This window comes from Lepidochelys olivacea (genome assembly GCF_965140295.1).
Source record: "Lepidochelys olivacea isolate rLepOli2 genome assembly, chromosome: 1".
NCBI classification, from domain to species: domain Eukaryota; kingdom Metazoa; phylum Chordata; order Testudines; family Cheloniidae; genus Lepidochelys; species Lepidochelys olivacea.
In genome coordinates, this window is record NC_140411.1 from 220,463,513 (window position 1) to 220,487,775 (window position 24,263).

Consider the following 24,263-nt stretch of genomic DNA (forward strand, 5'->3'; position numbering starts at 1 on the left):
AACAAGACCCACAGCACCTACTTTGGCTGTCTTCCACTTCTCTTGCTGTGGTACCACCTTTGCCTGGCTTCCATCCTGTAATCATCTTCAGACAGCATGCTGCGCCTCCACTCCCTACTTTCTTCTCCTTCCCCTCTAGACCCCTCTTTGTGAAATCTTTTCTGACTCCTCTCCTTCCTCCAAACTCCTCAAGTCTCCTTCCTCTTCCTCCACACCACCTCTCTCTTCCTCTCCCAGATTCCAGTTTCTCCTCTCCATGAATCCCCCATTCAATCTCACCTCACTTTCCACCCTCTTCCCCAAACACTTCATTCTCTCTTCTCCAAACTGCCTCCTGCCCTGTTCTCTTTCCCTCTTCCAAAATCCTGCCATCTTCCTTTCCTCTAATTCCCCTCATAGCTGCACTCCTCCTGTCTGTACTACCAAAGGGGGTGTGTCTGGCAGGGGGAGGTAGAAGTGAAAGGAGAAACTGCTATCAGCCAGTGCTGCACCCTCTTGTCCTGGCCAGGCTTCTTCTCTCCTGCAGAGCTGGTAAGGGAGGACCCCAGGTAGGAAGGGAGCCACAGCTGCAGGCTCTTGCGTGCCCAGCAGAATGACACTGCTGAGGGCCCTGCTGGCATGAGACTACAATTGCAGCCACTTCCTGTTATTGAGCCTATTTGGAAGGCCAGCATGGAGGCAGGGTTGACAGAGCACCACAGGTGAAAGTAAGCTGGTATGGTGTACTGGCAAGAGTCAGTATGCTGTGCCACACCAGACTGGCTTCCCCAGGCTGGCGATTTAAAGGACTCTGGCAGCGGGGCTCGCACGGCACTTTAAAGGGCCTGGCGCTCCTGCTGCTGTGGGGAGACCGGGCCCTTTAAAGCCCCGTCCGAGCCCCACTGCCAGAGCCCCAGCGGCGGGGCTCCTGCAGTGATTTAAAGGGCCTGGGGCTCCCCGCAGCAGCCGGAGCCCTGGGCCCTTTAAAGCGCTGCTGGAGCCCGGCAGCAGGGCTCCATCGACAATTTAAAGGGCCTGGAGCTCCTCTGCGGTAGTGGCAGCTGGAGTCCCGGACCCTTTAAATCACCCCTGAGCTCCCAGCCGCCTCTGCAGCTGGTAATTCCGGGGGTGATTTAAAGGCCCTGCCTCTTCCGGTGGAGGCCATGCCCCTGCTCAGGACTCCAGTACCGGTAAGTCCTTTAAGTTACTGTCACCCCTGCAGAGCACTGAGGTAGCTGTACAAAGCACCCTCAGACTCTCCTTCTTTCCTGCTCTGCAGCCTCCTCTCCACAGCCAGCCAAAAGCTCAGGGGCTGAGGGGAGGGGGAGGCATTGCTGTCCCCTGCTCTCCAAGCTGAAAGTTTGGGAGGGTGATTCCTGCTCCTTCCCCTCTATTTACTCTCACACCCATCACGCACTCCTGAGGTGACTAGTGCCACTTGTGGCAGAAACCAAATCTTCCACACTCCTGCATACAAGAACTGAGTGGGACACATAGCAGAGGAGGTTCCTTATGCCCCTATTCCCCTCTGTGCTTCTCCACAGGCCCCCAGCCACAATCTGATCCGAGATAGATAGCTGCTGTGTTTATCACTCTTACTGTTTCTCAGTTTAACACTTTATTACAATTAAGGGCTCTTGGACCAGCCTTGTGCTCAATTATGCCCCATTTTTGAATAATTTGGAGAGAAATGTGGAGGAGCATGACTTTTCCATCTAATTTTATGCAAAATTAGCATTCAGCCACCTGGGATTTTGACTGAGAAGCAGGACACACATCTAGTATAGGAATTTGTGGCAGCTGAAATGGAGGTTAAGAACAGGGATTGAGTCAGTACAAAATTGTACAAATTAATCAATACCAGTTTTTTTTTTAATCTCCTACTCTGCCTGGCAAATTAAAGTATCTCCTACTCTGCCTGGCAAATTAAAGTATGGTTCTGCTCTGAAAAAATGACTGTAAAATTGGCACCCCCTTACCAGTATTTTTGTTCCCTGTAGATTTCCAGAGACATTTTTACTAACTTTGCTGACAAAATAATTTTTTTTATTGATTTTGATTCTGCTTCACCCTGCAGAGCCAATGCAGCTCAGAGAGGGGGAGCTGGATTCTAGTCTTTCTTCAACAACAACAACAACAAAAAATTTATGCTAAGTTCCAGTCAGTTACATCTGCAAATCCACTGAAGACAATGGAACTGCAGCTGTCACTGAAGGCTCAATTTGGCTTGCAGAGTCTTTGGCTAAGATTTTGAAAAGTGATTGGTTGTTTTGGGTGCCTAAGTTTTTGGGTCCCCCCTGGAGACCCTTTTTAGGGTCTGATTTACACAGAGCAGATGCTCAGCACTCTCTGCAAATCAGACCCTTTAAAGTTGTCTCAAGTCAGACACTCAAAAACTGATGCATCCAAAATTGCTACTTCTTTTTGGGTGAAAGCCATCAGTACCCTGTGATAATAAGGGAGAAGGACATCGCAGGTGGGTTTGCAGGGATGGCAGTTAAAAATATTTTTACTTGCAGATTAATCATATTTGGAAAGGCATTATTAAGAGACAATAAACGCAGAACCTCTGCAATGCCTTTTATGCAGAATAACTTTTTAGAGAAGTACTGCACTTTAAAGCAGTCAGGCAGTTTTCATTTATACCACTTATAAACATGTGACAGATAATTCAGTGCCTCCACATAGCAGATACTCAATGACCTTGGAAGCAGAATACATTCTTCATATGGTTGAACTGTTCCTGAACAATATCTCCAATATATTAAGCCAAAACTAGAGCTCTGTTGTTAAAGATGCAGGCCCTCTTACCCTATGTTTTCATCCTCTTGGAAAAACCTATGAATTGTGTGGTCAATGCAAAGAAATCCATTTCTGAATAATAGCTGAGTCTGTCTCTGTTTGTCTTACTATGCCTCTCCTATATTATTGAGCATTCTTGACAAAATATAGAATTGTATTCTGTATAAATGTGCAAGATTCTGATCTCCATTATACTGATATAAATCCAGAGTGATTCCGCTTCAGTCAATCCAGTTACTCCAGGTTTACACTGATGTAATGGAGAAGAGAATCTAGCCCATATGTTTCCTTTTCAGACTTCAGTAGCGTAGAACAAACTTTGTCTCAGAATGCATGAATTGTTTCTGTCTTTTTCTTTATTTTAATGTTGAAATTGATTTTCCTCCTTTTGATATGAAGTGGTGTATTGGACTCATTACCAAATAGTTGCACCTGGTCACCAACAAAAGAGGAAGTGAAGGCAGATGTACTTACAGAGATATAATTAAATGCACCATTTGAAATGTAGGCTATCCCATACCATCAGATATAACCAATGGTATACCAAGCCTTGTATCCTGCCTCTCACAGTGTCCAGTATTTAATGCCTCTGAGGAAAACAATGAACATGCATAATACAGCATCCCAAACAACTGTGCAATGCTGTACATGCGTGGGGAGAATTCATCCCGATTCCTGAGGCAATCAGCTTATGCCCTGAAGCGTGAGATCTGATTTGAGCATCAACATAAGCACACTGTCTTGGAGACTGCATCTTTGTTGTTGAATGCCACATTCAAGCCATATTAATACTTAGATAATTTTCTTCTGTGGTCTAAAAAAATCCTGTGCCTAATATTTTGGAATCCATTCTTTGATACAAGGTCAGAAAGCATGATCGGGGGAAGTGGGACCATGTCACCTACTTTGGAGGTTCTGTTTATTTAGCTCTACACAGCTAATGCATATTCCCTTCTGTGAAGAGGATCCAAAAGTGAAAAAAGATGCCCTTACGAATCAAAATTCACAGAAGAGGCCTTAGACATCATCAAATTTAACCATGTTGCCAAGTAGAAATTAGAAGTAGCAAAGTCTATGAACTCATCTTACTCACAACCCTGCCAATGCTGGGTTGTTCATTACAATGTGTCCAGACATGGCCGAAGCAAATAAATTTAAAAATTCAAATGAATATTCATGGCATATTTTCTGCATTATTCACTCAGCTATATATCTGTGTGCAGTTCTTACAAGTGATGAAAACTCCTTCCATCTCCTCTCAGGCCTGACCCAGGTAAACAGATGTGTTATGGCTTAATTTTCTTGCTGTCTCTGCTGCCAGCTTTCATGGCCCTGCCTCCTTTTTTTAAGTCCAAAGTCTGATTTCTGTCCAACCCCTAAGGCTTATGCCCACTCCTACAGTAATATTAACTGTCCTCTGCTGGTTATTAAGGATCCAATTCTGCCACCCTTCCTCATGCTGAGTAATAATTACACGAGAGAGTAAGGGTCTCGCAATTGGGCCCTGAAGGCTCCCTCTTCTACTTTTTCTCCATATTTCAAAGCATATTTTCTTACCTTGTTTCTCTCTAACTACTGCAACCCCCCAGGGCAAATTCCCTTTCACTGGTTGGCCTCTCCATTGTTCTCTACTGAGCTAGTGAGTTATTTGGCTGGCTGCCTGGTTGTAAGATCCCCCTTCTGGGTCATTTGCTGATTTCGTGGATGCTATTCTTCTCAAACATGCCATTGATTTCTTACAGAGCAATGGGCCGCTTGTAGCCTACATTGCTGAGCAATAAATAAAATGTTTAAATACATCACTCAACATGTTAAACAGATCCTCTCACCTAGTCTAGTCAAGACAACTCAAGACATACAGACTTCTGTTACGTAAATGGCTTACTCTTTTTCCTCAATGCAGGAAGTGGATATTTATACAGTGAAGACTGAAGAACTGGCTTTTACATCTGCGTTCTGCCTCCAAATTCAGCGCAACGATTACATTCATGCCTTGGTCACCTATTTTAATATTGAATTTACAAAGTGCCACAAGAAAATGGGATTTTCAACAGGTACACTATCTCCTTATTGCCACAGCTCCATTGTGTGATAATTCTGAAGGCGAGAATGTGAATCCTTTATTCACATTGATGAACAGCCCTATTCTTGTGAACAACTGCTCGCCAAAGTGAGTAAGGAGTTCACGGTCTTGCCCTAGCCAGTATAACTTGTTTTTTAAAAAGAAAATCAAATAATTGACTTCCTGTATTTAAAGGGACAGGATACCAAAATATCATTGGGCCAGATTGTCATTTGCACTGAGACACCATTATGCAGCTGTGGCAGGCCTTAAAGTGGATGTAACTTAGATCTTGTCAGAAAATGCCCACCCCACCAGAAAATTTTGACTTTTTGGTGAAAAATCAAAAAGTAAAATATGTTGAAAAGCTGAATTCGATTCTGAAATGCCAATGTGGTGTCTCATGGGAGTTGTAGTTTGAGTGCCTCATGCACCCAGTCTCCTCTATAGTGTGAATTGTCAGGTCTCACTACATCTCCCATGGTGCACCAGGATTTCACCTCTTGGTGACAGAAGGCGTGGCATCATTGCATAATGAAATCTGGCTGCATAGCCTGAACCATAGTGGAGAATAGCCACATGAAGCTACTGAACTACGACTTCCATGAGGCACCTCAGTGGCATACCCAAATAAAAATATTTTAGTTTTCAACTGAACACTTTTTTTGCTTTTTCGTTATTCATTTTTTTGAATTACAATAAAAAAAATCAGACACTTGTGAAAAATTGTTTCATCAAAAACCCAATTTTCTGTCAAAAAATAGTTTTGACATAAATTTTTCAACATCCCTAATGTAAATGTAACTTATAACCAGAGCAGAGCAAAGGAGCCTTAGTGCAAATTTAAATGTGGCCCAATGAGAATGGAGTGTGTGTGTGTGTGTGTGTGTGTGTGTATGTGTGTGTGAAAAATTTGCATTAACTAGAGACACTGGTCCAGCTCCTCAATTGGTGTACATTGGCAGAGAACCACAGACATCAGTAGAACTACACTGATTAGCCTCATTTAGGTATTTGGCACATTATTATTATACATTTTTTTTAAAATGGGTGAATAGGCTGATATTTACCTGACAGATTTGAGCGTTAATGACTACATGCCTCCATCTATTCAGACACACCACTCTCCTCAGCTCAGGGAGCACAGACGGTCAAATTATGTCAATCTTCTCTAAGGAACATTACGGATGATTGGAAGTCCCTGCACTCTTTCCCCAGAGTGCATCTGTGCCGGGTCAGACTTTATTTGGCCCTAAGAAGTTTCCATTTAGAAATTTTACCAGAGACAAATCAAACAGAGAAGAGATTAATTAAGATCCTTTGGCATGGATCTGGATCCAAACTCATGCATGCAGCAGCATTCAACTAGTCTAATGAGTGTGGGAAGCTGTCAGAGGAAGAGTTACTACATAACTTAGGACTTGTCTACACACTAGAGCTGGTTGTGAATTTTCTGATGAAACATTTTTCATCACAAAAGGCTGATTTGTAGAAAGTTGTTTTTGACAAATGGTTTTGAGAAATCTCCCACTTCAAAAACCCGTTGAAAATAAATAAATAAACATTTCAAAATTGTTGAAATGTTACATTTTGTAAACAAAAAGGTTTGCCAGCCATTTTAGTCTGACCCTCGAGCTCCCACTGGGGAGCAGGGTCTGGGGCTTGTCCCGCTCCAGTGCTCCATCTGGGAAGCAGGGTCGGGGACCATTCCACGCGGCTCCCGGAAGCAGTGGCACGGTCCTGCTTGAGGTAAGAGCCACCCGGAGCCTGCACCCCTGCCCCAACCTCTCCCCATGCCCCAACCTCCTGCCCCAGTCCTGATCCCCTTCCCTCCCTCCGAACCCCTTGATCTCAGCCTGGAGCACCCTCCTGCATCCCAAACCCCTCATCCCCAGCCCCACCCCAGAGCCCGCACCCCCAGCTAGAGCCCTCACACACACACCCCGCACCCCATTCCACCGCTCCAGCCCAGAGCTCCTTCCTGCACCCTAAACTCCTCATTTCTGGCCTCAGCCCCTCCTGCACCCCAACCCCAATTTTGTGAGCACTCATGGCCCGCCATACAATCTCTATTCCCAGATGTGGCCCTTGGGCCAAAAAGTTTGCCCACCCCAGTATAGATACTAGTATAAAGGTGCATATAGTGACATATTCCCATAAGAGAAGGGGAATAAGCTCTCCTGATATAAGCCACATTTTTACTGGTATAATTAGAACCACACTCAGGGTAGTGTTGGTACAACCATTTTAGCTAAATAAAAAAAAAATTGCACCCCTAAGCAAAATTGTTGTACTGGTACAAAATCTGTGAGCAGACCAGGTCTCGGCATCTTTCTCATCATCTCATGAGTTTGATTATGTTAATGTGATCTCAGTGAATGCATGATAATAATACTGGAAGAAACTCAATTTGGCTTGTCACAGACTGTTGCATTTTTACTATGAAGAGCACACTGAATACATATCACTGTCTCCAGCAAACAGCAATTTAAATTGACTCTTCTTAGCAGAAAGAGAGAAGCTGGCTGCTATGAACCAACTGATAGACATGCAAAAAGACTCCTGAATTCTTAAGTGTCTCTCATCTCTGTCTGGTGTTATTGACCCAGGCTCACCAAGAAACGCGAAGACTCATTTACCAGAGAAAAAATTTCTCTCTCTCTCTTTTTGTTTTCTTTTTATAAATAGCCCCCGTGGCATTTTCTGGTATTTTCAGCTTTCAGTGGAATGGCTTGGGGGGGGGGGGGTGTCTTAAATACAGTATCACATACAAGTCTGAAAAACATTTTTATTGTTTTAAAAATACATGTGAAAAATATTGCTGTGGTTTATATGACTCATTTACTTTGAAAGATCATCTTTCACACTTCCACAGACCCATTGGCCCTTCTCCTCTCATACCGAGGTAAATAAGGAGTGATTGGATTGAAATCAACAGAATTATGCTAGGTAAAACCAGTGTGACAGCAGAATCAGACCTCTTGATTACAATGCATAAAACACATTTACAAGCACAGTATTTCAGAGAGGCAGCATCTGTAGATAATCTGTGTAAGAAAAGTAAGGAGCAGGAAAAGGGCATTTAGCTCCATATGCCAGCCTTTTGTTATTGTAAATTTTCACATTACATTCCTGTTCATCCATGCTCTTTGCTCCCATCCTTTGGTTGGTAATTTATTCTCTGGATCTGATTCTCCTCTCACACCAGTGTAGCTCCATTGACTTCAGTTACTCCTGATTTACATTGTAGTATGTGAAAAGAGAGAGAGATCTGTGGGTCCCATGAGAGCTAATAGGAAGAAGCAGGACATTGTATTTTAATTCCATGGAAGTGGGAGATTAAAATAGATGTAATGATGGAGGAAGTGAGAATGTTTTTCGCATTAGATTTCATTGTTTTATTAGCCATGAGGCTAATGAGCTGGGAGGAAAGGTGGGTCTTAAAATGGTACCAACAGACTCATGGGATGGGTTATTTTAGTGCCTAGGGGCCACAACTTGAGACCAGGGCCCCAGTGTGCTAGGTGTTATATAGACATCTCAATGGCCTGGCCTGCAGTTGAGCCTATGAGGGTGTGAATAGGAATGCGCACCAAAGTGCATCGCTGTAACTCCCATGTGGACACTACCTGTGTGAACTAAAAGGTTCCTTGTTCGCATTAACATAGTCCTCTTGAAAGAGGACTACAGTAATGCAAAATAGGAACTGTTTGGTTGGAACTGCAGTGTCCAGCAGGGGGAGTTATAGTGCAACACACCCCTGTAGTCTGAATGGTGGGGCAGTGTAGACATAGCCTCACTGGGGTCTGTAGGTACTATTGTGATTGGGAGTAAAAGACAGTCTCTGCTGCAAAATTGGACAGTGTAAATAGACAAGAGAAACAGAGTGAGAGAAAGGAAATATTAATTAAGACTCTGTTAAGTGACTTGCCCAAGAACCCAGATAGCTGTCCTAGTAAGGAATGTGTTCACGGAAATCATCAAGTAGTGTGGTACAAGGATATCAGAGTTATGAATGCAAACTTGGGAAATCAAAAAATCTAGGGTAAAATGTTCAAAAGTGCCCAAGTGACTTAGGAGCCTGAGTCCCATTTTCAGAACTGACTTAGGAGTCTAAATGTTTTGAAATTCAGTGAGACTTAGGCTCTGAAGGTCCAGATTTGTGAAATCAATGGGAGTTAGGTGCCTAAGTACATTTGAGGGTCTGGGCTTAAGCAATTTTGAAAATTTTACCTTTTACAGAGAGTAAAATGCAATAGCAGGAAATATTCAAATCCATCAGTATGGAAGAAGCCTAAGAGAAGGTCTGCTCCCAATCTCTAGGAAGTTAATAAGATCTGTTGAATTTAATGGACTTTGGATCAGGGCCTAGAGGTGCAGCAGACTCCCTGAACTAGAAGAATGCAAGAAATAAAAAGGAGCCAGTGCAGGTTCACAAGGGGCTTCTCAAAAGATCTGAAAATAACATTTCAAAAACATACAGGAAATGCAAAAGGGGAAAGGAAGACAAACACATTCTGTTGAAGTTTTCAGGGGGAAGATATGGACAGTGGAATGAGTAAGGGCCAGGTCCATCAATCCCTCAAAGCCAATGGAGTTCAAAGGGGGCAGGTTTGCAAGGTCCGGCCTCTAGTGCTTGCCAAAGGAGCAAAGGGGAATAAGAAGTGTAGAAAGAAGATCATCAATAAATTGATGGGTAGAAAGAAGATCCATCAATACATTAGAAGGATGTGTGTGTGAAATTAATAAATCAAAATGGTTGAGATATTGAATCATCTTAAAGGACACCCTGTAACAAATAAGCTTTGGATCACATATCGGCATATAGTCATTCAGTGTAAACTGCTTTGGGAACAGGAGAGAATTCTAAATCTCTGAGAATATTCACAAAAAGAAAAGGAGGACTTGTGGCACCTTAGAGACGAACAAATTATTTGAGCATAAGCTTTTGTGAGCTACAGCTCACTTCATCGGATGCGTGCAGGGGAAAATACCGTGGGGAGATTTTATATACACAGAGAACATGAAACAATGGGTGTTACCATACAGGCTGTAACAAGAGTGATCAGGTAAGGTGAGCTATTATCAGTGGGGGTGGGGGGCAAGGAGAGGGGAACCACCCTTTTGTAGTGATAATCAAGGTGGGCCATTTCCAGCAGTTGACAAAAATGTGTGAGGAACGGGGTGGGGAGGGGAATAAACATGGGGAAATAGTTTTACTTTGTGTAATGACCCATCCACTCCCAGTCTTTAATCAAGCCTAAGTTAATTGTGTCCAGTTTGCAAATTAATTCCAATTCAGCAGTCTCTCGTTGAAATCTGTTTTTGAAGTTTTTTTGTTGAAGAATTGCAACTTTTATGTCTGTAATGGACTACAAGCCATCAGGAACGGTATCCCCGATAATGTCACGGCAAACCTGCAGCACTGCAGCTGCACCGATGTAGTGTGGTAGTGAAGACAAGCCCTTAGCCTTTGTGTGCCTTAGTTATCCCACCTTGAAAATTGCATAATGATACTTATCTTTCTTGTAAGTGCTCTGAGAGCTTTAAGTAAAAGGCACTATAAATGAGGTCTGATTCACTTCCGACTAGCACCAATGTAAATCCAATGTAAATTCGGAGTAAGTCCTCCCAACTTAGTGAAATTACACTACGGTAAGTGGGAGCCATACAAGTGTCATAGTATCTGAGTTGAAATCTGCCAGGAAAGGGGATTTTTTCAAAGTCTAATGTTCTGTTCATAGAACAGACTCAAATGCCGAATTCATATAAATGCCAACATCTGTTTTGTAGCTCCTGATGCTCCATATACCCACTGGAAGCAAACGGTCTTCTACTTAGAGGACTACCTAACTGTGAGAAGAGGCGAAGAAATCTATGGAACTATATCCATGAAACCAAATGCAAAAAATGTGGTAGGTCGCCTTCCTTGGTTCTGATTTGTGGCTGTAATGCTAGATGGACCATACAGAAGAGTAAACAGAGTGAGCCTGTTAAAGGGTCTGAACTCATGACCAGTCGCAGGTAGTCGGTTCATAACCTCACTGAATTCGGATGCAGATAACTATGTTTGTACAATGCTAATGTTGTACTGCTAAAATTGCAAAAAAAAATCAGCATGGAGGAAAAAAAGGAAAGTTCCAAATGCAGTGTCAAGTCAGCTGTACAGTGTATTCTGTATGGTTTATGGCTCTCACTTTGTGACATAAGCGGGAAGGCCATGTTTCTGCTGCCATTGAAATCAGTGATAAAGTTCCCATTGCTTTCAACGGTGGGTGATCAGGCATAATTATTTCAGTTATGCATGTTGGGCCATATTTTCACAAGAACTGAACATCGGACTGCTCCCAGTTGGGCCCCTAGGTAAGGGGTTGCACATTCTCATATGCACTCAGCTTGCATATAGACGACTAACTTAAATTATCCAATTCTCAAATAATCTCAGCAGCCAGCAGGTCCCATTTTTCTCAGTGGCAGCTGCTGACTGCTGAGTGCTTTCGTAATTTCCCACCTCAGCTGGGTGCTAAACTGGGAGCGGAGCGTGGTTTGAAAATCTGGCCCCAATTGTGGATGCTGAACTCTTTTGAAAATGTGACCCTTATAGCCTAATCCAAAACAGAGTGAAGGGACTGGAAAAACTCCCATTGACTTCAGTGGGTGTTGGGCTAGTCCATGATAGGGCGGGCCAAAAATATTCCATTAAAACTATTTTTTGATGGAAAATTGGAATTTCATTTGGAAGTGGATTAAGCTAAATTGGAAAAAAAAAACACTCCTTTTCCAGAATAAGTGTCCCCACATAGCGGTTTATAACTGTTCTAGAATAGTTATTCCAGAACAGCTATTTTGGTAAATTTCCAACAAGCCTGTAAAGAAACCTCTGAGAAGAATGTACAAAGCTTCCACTGCTGTAGGTTACCCAATGAATGCTGTTGGGCCATTTATTCTCATACTTCATTGGTAAAAAGAACACTATGTGCATGTCTTTCTGAGTCTGCATTCTTTCTTAGGTTGAGTAAAGATAATCAAATTTGCACACAAAACTACTTATAGTCTTACTTACATGTTACGCCTAAATCTTCATTACAGCGTGACCTGGATTTCACAGTAGACTTGGATTTTAAAGGACAGCTGTGCGAAACGTCTGTATCTAATGACTACAAAATGCGCTAGCAAAAGAATCTCTTGAGAGACAGAGAGAAGAATTGCACCAAATCTTGATCCACTGCACTTCAAGCTAGAAACAGTTGTTTGCAGGTCTATTACATTAGACCCTAGAAAGTGTACTCTGGTGGAAAGTTGGTAACCTGATCCTTCCTATTGGTGCCACATGGAGATGGGATCCTGCTATGAATGTACAGTATACAGAACCATAACTTTTGTCAATTATATAGGCAAAATAAGCAAACAGTCTTCAGTACTCTGGTTAATTTTAGGATGGCAGAAGATGCATAATCAAATTGTACTACTTACTGTGAATTTCTGGTTCTTCCAAGCTTTGCATGCTACAGGCAATTAGGACAATTACTTTAAAATAGAAGACCACTGAGACACATTGTCATGATAGCATTACTGAGATCAGAGTCAGTATAAATATATTATAAATATAAAACTATGTTGTACATCAGAAGGATTCTATTGCTTCATAATAGGAATTTGTTTTTGTGATTAGTTTTTTCTTCCCATTAAGCAACAATAGAAAGTTAGTTGTACTAGCTCTGATATTAATCTAGCTAGGCAGATGCTCCAGCTGTCATTCACTGCCCTCCACTGTAGCTTCAGGGAATATTACATATTGATTGTTAGTGTGAGCTAAAAGGTAACAGAAAATCAGTTGGAAAACATACATCTCTAACTTTCAGTGTTGATTTCTGTCCCGTTCACAGATGGACATCCTTCAGTTATTTAAAAAAACAAGTTTAACTTTTCATCATTTGGGAACATTTTGTGATGAATTCTTATAGCTGGATCTTGCATGAGACCCTCTTAAATTTGGCATACAGTATTTGAATGTGATGAGTGCGAAGCCTTTCAAAATGGTAGATTAGTCATGCTTTGTTGGCCATGTCACATCTCCGTTTACCTCTCAGTAACCATCTTAATACAAAATCATTTTAGTTCTGAATAAACAGGGGGTTGGTGTTGGTGTTGGACAGGTCACTTTAAAGTGCAAATATTAGTCTCAAAAGTGCAGTGATCACCTTTGCTGAAATGGTGAAATAATAAATTTATTTAAAAAAATCTGTGGCTTCTGGTATTATGAAGATGTCTGTAGCTTATTTTTCCCCTTCCACTTATTATTTTACTTTAAATATATTCAGCTTATAGTTAATATTTTAACTGTTTATATTCCTTGAGATGTATGTATCCATTTTTTTTACTATGTATAAATATTGGGCATCTACTCACATGTAATTTATTAAATTGTTGCATCATCATCTTCATCTGTACGTCTTCCAGCCACCAAAGGTATTAGGCACAAAAAGATGTTCTTGTGATGTACTGGATAAAATTGACTAGCTTTCTGTCTGAGATAATTTCTTTATCAGCTGCAAATGAAACAGGCTAGAAGTTGTGAAAAGCTAACAGTGCTGAAGGTGTAAACTTGTTCGTAAGCTTTTCTTAGGTTCCTGTTCTGTCAATGTAACGACTGTCTGCTTTTAACCTTTTAGACATGTTTCTATTGTTTTTCACTTCATCTGAGAGATGTACAGTACTTCCATTTTCTTATGGTCTAAAGATTATGGTCTTGGGATCATGGTACATGGTATCTGTGTAGAATGAAATTAAACTGTAATTTGGCAGTAAAACAAATTGTTCACTCTGCAGTTAATTATGATTCCTTTAAAGCAATTTTTACTGTTTTCTTTGAGCCAGATGCTGATGTTTTTACTCACCCTGAATAGTACTGTAACAGGGTGGTCTGCCCCTTTTAGGACCAAGGGTTTTGGGAAGCAGCCTGCCTGATTCTGCAGAGGAGTCCATATCATCCGACTCAGCTGGGCAGCATCAGGTGATTAGGTCTGATGAATCCTAGCTAGGAGATATAGATGTGGGTCTTAGCTCCATGAGGGAGCTTGGGACCAGGAGAGAGCTGGGAGAACATCTCCTGTAACTGTAGCAGGACTGTGAGGGCCTGAGAGGCCCTGTGAACACCTGTAGCCTGGGTGGAGGCCTCGACTACTAAACTGCCAGAGATTAGGGGGTTGGCAACAGCACTGTCACTTTATGTTTCACTCCATATTTCCTTTTTTTGTGTTGGAGAATAAACAGAGCCCTGAGATCAGGGCTATGAACTGATATAGGTATGGCCAATTATTTTCCCCAGGTTGGTTATAGAGTCCACCAGCATACAGAACCTTACTCCTCAAAGAGTCCTGTCTAAGTGGGTCTATTCTTGGAGTCAAGTACTTCTGAAGGTGAGGAAAGAGAAAAGGATTTCCCTACACCCCCCCCCCCCGCCCGAATTTCCTCTCCCCACCCTCCCGCAGTTTTGTGAACTAGTTACATGCAGTGTTGCCAATTTAGTGATTGTGTGGAAATTTGAATTGAAATTGAAACATTTATCATACACTTTATATGCTTTTAAAGTGTGTATTAAATACATATATCTGAAAAAGTATAATAGATTTGAAAGGTATGAACATAGACTAGCTTCCTTATACAGCTGTTGTTTTTATGACCATGTCAGTGCATTCATTTTGGTGATGTTGGCCAACCTAATAATTTCAAATTATGATTTGTAAGCAAAGTCTAAATGAGCTCTCCCTGACAGCTAGTGATGAGCTTGGGCCTGGGGGAAAAGGCTTCAGGACCAAATTGTATTTACATTCACACCTAATCTACCTAGGTATCCAGCAAACAGAGTGATAGATTTTGGCTGGGGTTGGGTTACAAATCACTTGAATGTGGGGGGGTAAAGAAATGTTGTTATTCTTATTGTCTGAGTAAAGGGCAGTAGAACTGTACTCAGCCTGTGCTGATTGATGGCATCAAGAGAGAGGGTGGGGACGGGTGTTTTGCTTGATGGTCTGCCTGAGTCACAAGTACTATTAGACCTGCCCCTCTCCACTGTTTAAAGACAGAGCTGATTAGGCTCCATAGATAGTCTTTTGTTGCGTTAAGTGATCACCTACAGCTGAAATCACTGATAATCAGTTCTACGTGCTTAGACCTGCTGTGGGACAGTGTTTCTGTGGAAGAGACGGCCCAGTCTGCACTAGCACCGAGGTTTCCCCACTGAGAGCTCAGCTGAAATCGTTGAGAGCTGGGTGGAACCTTAAGAGACCAACTCGCAGAGGTCACAGTGGCAGGTGGCAGCAGAAGGTGATGGCGCAGGGCCATTGGCAACAGAGCGATGGAGTGAATGGTGGCACAATGAACAAGAGTGGCCAGAGTGAACAGTGAGCAGCTGGAGGAACGAGCAAGGTGCCTTCTTGCCCCCCATCTGGGAGGTGAACTCATGTGAAAGCACCTCTGAACTCTGAGCCTCCACTGACCAAGGACAACACCGGTGAGTGTTAAAGAGGCTATTAAGAATGCTGGAGACACAACACAGTTCATGCGAACAAACATGGCTGTGGCATCATACTTTCAATTTAGGCAAGAGATACCACACACTACAAACTGGAGGCCAATGTTAAGTGCATTTTCACTTGTTCATCCTGAAGTTGAATACTTGTTCCGAACAAGACCAGCAAATGTTCACTGTCTTTCTGCAAGAAACTCAACTGACTGGCTAGACGCATGTGCTGCAACAGTGAAAGACTCAACAGTTGAAAAAGTGAAGAACCCTCTCACCACATTAAAAGAATCTGCATACATGGCTAATGAATGCACCAATGCAAATGGTCATCAAGTATTAAGTCATTGTGTACATTATCTTGATGTCAGCGGTAGGCCAGTAGATGCATTTCTCGATGTTCAAGTTATAGAAGACAGATTGGCTGCATCTGTGACAACCCACATCTTAGAAGAGTTAAATGCTTGTCAGTTGGACCCCAAACAGATGTCTACTTGTACATTTGATGGATCTGCAAACTTCTCTGGAAGACATGGTTAAGCACAAGCTTTGGTCAGAGAAAAGTGTAACCCTAGTCTCTCCTATACACACTGCAGAGGCCATCTACTCCAACTGGCACTAGTATGAGCTGCAGACTCTTCAAAAGACATTTAAAAAAGCTAGAAATTTAATGTCTTCATTATATTCTTTTTTCAGCAAGAGTCCAAAAAGACTGAATATCTTGGAAAATATAGAAAATACACTGGGATTGAAGTTCAAATTAGTCCAACCTGGGAAAACCCTCTGGCTTTCTCATGAGCGATCCTTGGCTGTTGTCTTAAAATTACTCCAGCCATTATTACTGGCTTTGGAAAGCATCTACCAAGATGGGATGGATCTAAGTAGTGAGGCTGGTGGATTATTTTTGCTACTACATTCAGAGAAGACTATTGCCATTCTCTCTCTTGTAAGTCTACCGTTGAAACCACTTGGGTCATTAAACAATGCCATCCAGGCATCTGCTACAACAGTAGTAGATCTTTGTCCAGCAAAGCTTGTCCAGAAGCTACATTTGGATCAATCAGAGAGCTATCCATTGAAAAAGTACTGGAAGAAGCAAGTTGACTAATGAAGGCATTTATATTGAATCCTTAAGTGAAGGGGACAAGAAGTGTTTAAGACAACTGAAAAAGTACACAGACTTGATTCTTAAAAATCTATAACAGAGACTTCTAGATTCTACTCAACCTCTACGTAGCTTTTACAGATCCCTGTCTTATAAAACACTGACAGTTGAGTGGAGTGAGGCACTGCCAGCAATGGGGCTGCCATGTTCTCAGGACAGAATAGAGAATTTGAACACAGAGTGGAATATCATATGACTAATGAATGAAGATTTGACTTCAACTTCTTTTCTATCATCACTAATGGCTCGACCCGATCTTTATGCTGTTTTCTGGGCTGAAAGAAGTAGGAATTCATCTCTTGCTACTCCCAGTCACAACAGCTACAGCTGAGCGTTCTTTTTCATCATTGAATAGAATTTTGTGTTTTGAAAGAAGTCGCCTTCTGCCTGATCATGTGAATGAACTAATGAGTATATCAATGGAAGGAATGGAAGTACTGGGCACACGAGAAGCCACCAAAGATGAATGCATTGCATTCAAGAAGTTCATTAACAGAGTTATGCAAAATTATAACAAGAAACCAAGAAGGATGTAGATGTAGTGCTTCATAGAAAGCTTGAGTAGCCAACTTTAATTTGTGTGATAATTTTAAAATTAATAAAATGGTCATGAAACATTTTTCAGTTTTTACTGTGGTGCCATACAGCCCACCTTCATCCTCACGGTCTCACCCCTCATCGGCCCTGACACCCCCTGGTCCCCTGTAAATTTGAAACCCTCCCCCCCCCCAATTTCAATTCCTGGGGAAAACACTGGAAAGAGATCAGAATCTGTCCCTGTTTCCCCAATGTACATTGGGATGCACCTACTATTTCATGAGTAACCACTGTACTGACTACAATTGACCAGGAAAATATTTGCTCAGATTGTTTACTTTGTGCATTTGGCCAGCACTTTGGCCCAGATCCTCAAAGGAGTTTAGAGGCCTAACTCCCTTTGATTTCAATGAGAGTTAAGCACCTACATACTTTTGAGGATTTTGGCTTTTGTGTATAGTCATTTGCGCCTGCTGTTTGTGGTGGGTCATTCAGACAGCAACAGAAGAAAGCAAAACCTTTTTTTTAAATAGGAAAACCACAAAAATTGACAGGAGAATTCACAAGCAGACATTGCACCTGAAACTATTTTATTATTCATTTAAAAAAAAAATGACTAGGATTCAAGTTGTTGGTGTTCCTAATAATATTTTAATCCACTGATAAAAAAAATTTCTGCATTCATTGAATATGTGACATTGTCATTTGGCAGAACATATTGGAACAGAAATAGCTGGGAAGACTTAATCATAGCCACGCCATTAACCAGTGCTTGAAATGGAATTTAAAAAGTGATGTATGCTCCCCTTTCAGCCCACCTTCTTCAGCTAGCAGCAGTGAAATGTATGTCGCTATTCAAATGCTGCTATGACATGAAGGCTTGCTACTGCTCCCACTTAAGTCAAAGGGAAAACTCCCATTCACTCCAACATCTCAGGGTTAGGCCTTTAATGATTTTCTTATCCAGTAATGGCAAATGTCCAGGGTGATGATCAGGATCCCACTAAATTGATCTGGGATACTGGTGTGCTCTTTTCCCCAAAAAGGCATTTTAAGAGTACCATGCATTTATGGCCCTATTCTTCAGAATGCTGAGAACCTCCCATGAAGTGCTGAGCATTCTCAACTCACAAAGAATACAAAGAAAGTTGAGGGCATCTAGTACTTTTCAAGTAGTGCTCATCACCTTGCAAGACAGGGTCTTGCATATGGCATCTTCCTTAAAAGGTCTTATTGTGCTCTACAAACAGCAATTAATTGGCCTGTCCTATGAGGTCAGTATTATTGTTATTCCAATTATATTCAAAATTTCTAATATAAACAGAAAAATATGACTAACAGAAGTTGGAAGGACGACTGCCAGAAGAGGAAGCAGATATGGAAGAATGTGACCACAAGGACAAAGCAGAGGAAGAGACCAACAAGTAGTGGTAAAATTGAATTGAGTTATAGATTTATTGTACTGGGGAATGAGAAGGAGAAACAGGCAGAGGATGGGGTGGCAAGGAAGAAAAGAAGAGAAGCCAGTCCCTGCAGGAGAGAGGAAGAAATGATGGAGATAACCAGGGACCAGAGCCTAAGGAAAATAAGGATGGGACTGCAAAAAAGAACATAAAACAGATTTATATAAACATTAGGAAGAGACAGGTCTAGGTGATTGGGGGCTCCAGACTCAAAAGAATCAACAGGCCTGTCACCAGACCAGATCCAGAAAACAGCAGAGTCTGCTATCTTGTAGGAGCAAGGACACAAGATGTGGATGTGAGGCTGAAGAGGATCCTGATGGGAATGGGCAAAAATCCCCCGATTCTGCTGTATGTTGGGATGAATGACAGTCCTGCTGGATTCCCATTGAATGGATCAAGGATGACTACACTCAGCTAGGTGAGATGCTTAAAGTGGAAGCTCACATGATTTTCAGCAGAATACTCCCAGTTCCTAGAGAAGCTGGGCAAAGGCATAACAAGATAATGAAAATTAATAGCTGGTTCAAGGATTGGTGCTATGAGGAAGGATTTGGGATGAATGACCAGTGGGAGACATTTAAGGAAAGAACACTCTTCTTGACTGATCTACTCTACTTGATTATCTGGGGTATTAGCCTTCTGGGATAAAGGTTGGCACAACTGATAAGAAGGTCTTTAGACTAGCAGATGAGCAGAGAAGGTTGGGAGAGACATGTGAAGTCTCCACACCTGGCTTCAATACACAGGTTCAGGAAATTCAGCTAAAGGAAGATATAGTAAGGGATAATGGAATACCCCAAGCTAGAAAACTGGTTGAGGTCTGAAGGAAACAACTGAAATGCTTGTACACGAATGCAAGGAATCTGGGTAATAAAATGGAAGAATTGGAACTACTGGTGCAAAACCAGATATTATAAGGATTATAGAAACGTGGTGGAATAGCACTCATGACTGGAATACAGGTATTGAGGAGCATGTGCTCTTTAAGCGAAATAGAAATAAAAGTAAAGGTGATGGTGTAGTGTTGTACATCAATGAAGCAATAAACTGTAAAGAAATAAGAAGTGATAGTATGCACAAAATAGAATCTGTTTGGGTCAAAATCACTTTGGGGAAGGATTGTAAAAGAGGTTCTGTTGGGATTGTATTAAGGGTCTGCTATAGAACTCCAGGTTGGACTTGGATGTGCTAGAGATCTCCTTAATATTAATAGAGAGATAAATACATTTGGGAATTGGGTCATAATGGGAGACTAACTTCCTGGACATAAATTGGAGAATAAAAGCTTCCAATAATGATAGGGCCCACTTATTCCTGGATGTGATAGATGACAGTTTTCTTTGTCAAATCATTGAACCAACAAGAGGTGATGCAGTTTTAGTCTTGGGTTTAGTTAGTGGTGAGGACATCATAGAAGAGGTGGTCAGAGGAAATAACCTTGGATCGAGTGATCATGAGTTGATTCAGTTTAAATGAAATGGAAGGATAATCAAAACCAGGTGATCAACTGTTTATTTCAAAATGGCAGACTTTGGGAAAATAAGGGAATTTGTTAAAGTTGTCAGCGGTACTGACAAGCTCAAGACAATGTGGAGGAGGCTTGGAGTTTCTTCAGATCAGCTATGCAAAATCTGTCTGACATTTGCATCCCAAGAAAGAGAAAAAAACTTGTAGGAAAAGACTCCAGACCCAGCTGGATGAATGATCACGTCAAAAAGGTAATTAAGAGTAATCAGAGAGCCTATAGGAAACGGAAAAAGGGGTTGGTCCGCAAAGAAAGCTTCATCATGGCGGTTAGAAAATGTAGGGAATTCAAATAAATAATTAGAGGGTTTTTTAGTTATATAAATAAAAAGAGCATAAAGAAGGATGAGGTTGGACCACTATTCAGGGTGGATGGGAAGCATTGTAAGATGGATAAGGAACTGGCTAAAGGGGAGAAGGCAATGGGTTGTGCTGAAAGGTGGATTATCGGACTAAAGAGAAGTTACTAGCAGAGTCCCTCAAGGATCGGTCTTGGGATCAATCTTATTCAATGTTTTGATTAATTACCTTGCCACAAAAAGTAGGAGTGTGCTAATGAAATTTGCTGATACAAAGATGGGAGACATCATCAGTACAGAGGAGGATTCGGAACATTAAACAGGAACATGTGGATGCCCTTGATGACTAGAGTAACAGAAATAGATGAAATTCAATAGTGCAAAGTGCAAGGTCATGCACTTGGGCCTAATAATGAGAATTTCTGCTACAAGCTGGGGGCTTATCAGCTGGAAGTGACAGAGGAGGAGAGAGACCTGGGTGAGTGGATCCATCACAGCATGACTATGAACCACCAGTGTGATGTGGCTGTGAAAAAGGCAAATGCAATCCTAGGATTTTTTTTAAGCAAGGCATTTCCAGTAGAGCTAGAGAAGTATTAATGCCATTGTACAAGGCCCTGTAAAATCTCACCTGTAGTACTGTGTACAGTTCTAATCACCCATGTTCAAGAAAGATGAATTAAAACTAGAACAGGTGCAGAGAAGAGCTGTGACGATGATTAGAGGAATGGAGGGGCTATCTTATGAGAGCAGACTGGAAGAGCTTGTCTTAGTATCCCTAAAAAAATGGTAGAGCAGGAATATGATTGCTCTCTATAAATACATTGGGGTAAATACCAGGGAGGGTGAAGAACTATTTAAACTAAAGGACAATCTTGGCACAAGAACAAATGGATATAAACAGGCCATGAACAAATTCAGGCTAGAAATTAGAAGAAGGTTTCTTCCCATCACTGGGATGAAGTTCTGGAACAACCTTCCAATAGGAGTTGTGGTGGCTGTGACGGGTTGGACCACAGAAACCTCCTTGGGAAATGCCACCTGGTGTGCCGAGACTACTTCTGAGCCCGTTTTTCCTGGCAGCTTGGGACTTCAGAACCCTGCCTGGTTGTGCCAGACATGCTAGCCTGCTACAAACACAGACCCAGGTCTGAACAACGTCCCCCCAGTAGCTGCTGCTGGCTTAACTGAAAACAGCTTAAGAAGTGTTCTTGTCTCCAGCACTCAGATGCCCAGCTCCCATGGGGTCCAAATCCCAAATAAATCCATTTTACCCTGTATAAAGCTTATACATAAAGCTCATAAATTGTTCGCCCTCTATAACACTGAGAGAGATATGCACAGCTGTTTGACCCCTCCAAGGTATTAATACATACTCTGGGTTAATTAATAAGTAAAAAGTGATTTTATTAAATACAAAAAGCAGGATTTAAGTGGTTCCAAGTAATAACAGAACAAAGTGAATTACCAAGCAAAATAAAACAAAACACGCAAGTCTAAATGTAATACAGTAAGAAAATGATTTCAGATGAAATCTCATCCTCAGAGATGTTCCAATAAGCTTCTTTTACAGACTAGGTTCCTTCTAATCTGGATCCAGCAATCACTCACACCCCTGTGGTAACTGTCCTTTGTTCCAGTTTCTTTCAGGTAGCCTCTCCACCCCAAAAGGATATCTCTTGAGCCAGCTGAAGACAGCTGAAGTCTCCCAGGGGCTTAAATAGACTTTCTCTTGTGGGTGGAGACCGTCTCCTCTCTCCTATCCAGAATCCAGCTCCAAGATGGAGTTTTGGAGTCACATGGGCAAGTCACATGTCCATGCATGACTCAGTTCCTTTCCTGCCAGGCCACATTCCCAGGAAAGCTCAGATGTGGACTAGCATCTCCAAGTTCGTTGTTAGCTTAAGTGTTTCTTGATTGGGCACTTACTGAGAATAGTCTTTTCTCAGGAAGCTGACCAACTGCTTCATTGACGCTACTTAAAATTAAACGAGTACATAGCCAATATTCATAACTTCAAATACAAAAATGATACATGCAGACAAATATGATCTACTGGATATATTCATCCTAACCTTTGCAGAGATGTTACATGGCATATCTAGCTTAAAACATATTCCAGTTATGTCATATTTACTTTCATAAGCATATTTCCATAAAGCATTATGGGGGTGCAACATCACAGTGGCAAACAACTTAAGAGACAGCTGGACAAATTTATGAGTGCAATTGTATGATGGGATTGCTTGTGATGGTGTGGGGCAGGACTAAGCAGCCCTGGGGCTCAATTCTGGTTTATATCATACTTTCCTAAAGCTCAGCCTTCAAGGTTTCAGACAGCCACTGGCTGGTGTCAGAAAGGGATTTTTCTACCCAGTGCATTCTGGGAGGTTTTTTTCTTATTTCCTTCCTCTGAAGCATCAAGGATGGCCATGGCTGGTGATGGGACTCTGTCAGGTTGAGTCAGGGGCTCTGAAGTGGCACCAAGCATTCTCTCTCTCAGGGGCTAGGCTGGCTTGTTCTTGTTCACATGCTCAGGTTCTCACTAATCCCCCTCATGGGGTTGTGAAAGTATTTTCCCCCAGGTCAGACTGGCAGTGACCCTAGGGTTTTTTCGACTTCCTCTGCAGCTTGTGGGTGCAGGTTACTTGCCAGGATTATCTGGGTATATCTCACTTAATCATTTCCCTGCCATTGCAGGGGCCTCAGGAGTCCCTCCGACTCTCTTCCTGGGGCACGTAATAATCTAGTCTCCTGTGGGTTTCATTTACTTGAGCCTCATTTTGGTTGTTGGGTTTAGTGTGTGAGTCCTGGGTGGTGGTGTTGGCCTGTGATATTGAAGAGGTCAAACTAGATGATCTGGAGGCTCCTTCTGGCAGCTCAACTCATTCTGAAATTGAGGCCAGGACTAATGCCTCCATGATCATTACAATTAGATATAATGATCATTAATAGCATATTAATTACAACACAATTTCTTCAAATGTAGCCTACACCCAAGAGTGAGATTCTTTGTCATGCCCCAAAGAGGCACAGCACAAAGCTTGCAGCCAGGGTGGGAGGAAGGTGTCATAGTGGCTTCAAACCATCGTTGCACCATCCCAATCCTGGGCAGCTTGGGGGTTGGAGAGACCCCTGTTGTAATTTAGACAGCACTGGAGATCCTTCTACATTATGGCAGCTGCTGCGGGTTTCCTATCTAAAGCCTTTTTATACCACTCTGGCCTTTTAAGATGGTGCAAAGGGGCTCCAGTGAGGATTGGGATCATACCCAAGATTTCAATGAGCTCTCACTAGAGGGGAAGTTTCAACAGCCTGCATTATGTAATTATTGTTTTGTTATATTGTAATTATGGTTGTGACTGAGTCCCTGTGATAGACCACACCGATAATGCCAATCTCAGGGCAGACTGCAAGAAATAGGGCAGGCAATCCCCTGAGCCGGTGGTTTACTCTATAATTAGATTAACCAAACCAGCAACAAAATAGCTTCTGCAGCACCACACTGGTTAATCAGAAGCCAAACACAGTCCCCATTAGACATTCCAGCCCTTGGCTCCCATCCAGGTTATTGAAAACCCATTTCACTGTATGTGGAGCTTCTTTCTAATCCCAAATGATCAGACATATATCCCCAGGTCAGTATGAATCTCAGATCTTACCAGAATATCATACTGTCAGCCAATCTTTAGTAACTAAGTAAAGATTTATTAAGAAAAGAAGAGAGTTATAAATGGTTAATAGATCACATACATACAAATAATTGCAAAGTCCTTATATCGGATTTGTAGCAGTGATGGAATAGACTGTTGGCTTCTAAAGTCTCTCTAGTAACTTCCAAAAGACTGGAAGGTCCTCAGTCCAAGATGCTCCTTTTAGTTGTAAATCCACAGTCCAGAGAATCAGA

At 41.9% G+C, this 24,263-nt stretch overlaps 1 protein-coding gene across 1 annotated transcript in view; it reads left to right on the forward strand.

Moving 5' to 3' along the window:
* Window positions 1-13,640, forward strand: part of PRMT8 (protein arginine methyltransferase 8) — a 99,804-nt gene extending 86,164 nt beyond the window's left edge. Inside the window, exons 8-10 of the mRNA XM_084617801.1 lie at window positions 4,685-4,835; window positions 10,637-10,758; window positions 11,933-13,640. Of these exons, the coding sequence (XP_084473927.1) occupies window positions 4,685-4,835; window positions 10,637-10,758; window positions 11,933-12,016 (357 nt within the window). The 3' untranslated portion in view covers window positions 12,017-13,640. The remainder of the gene's footprint in view (window positions 1-4,684; window positions 4,836-10,636; window positions 10,759-11,932) is intronic.
* Window positions 13,641-24,263: the final 10,623 nt, after the last annotated feature.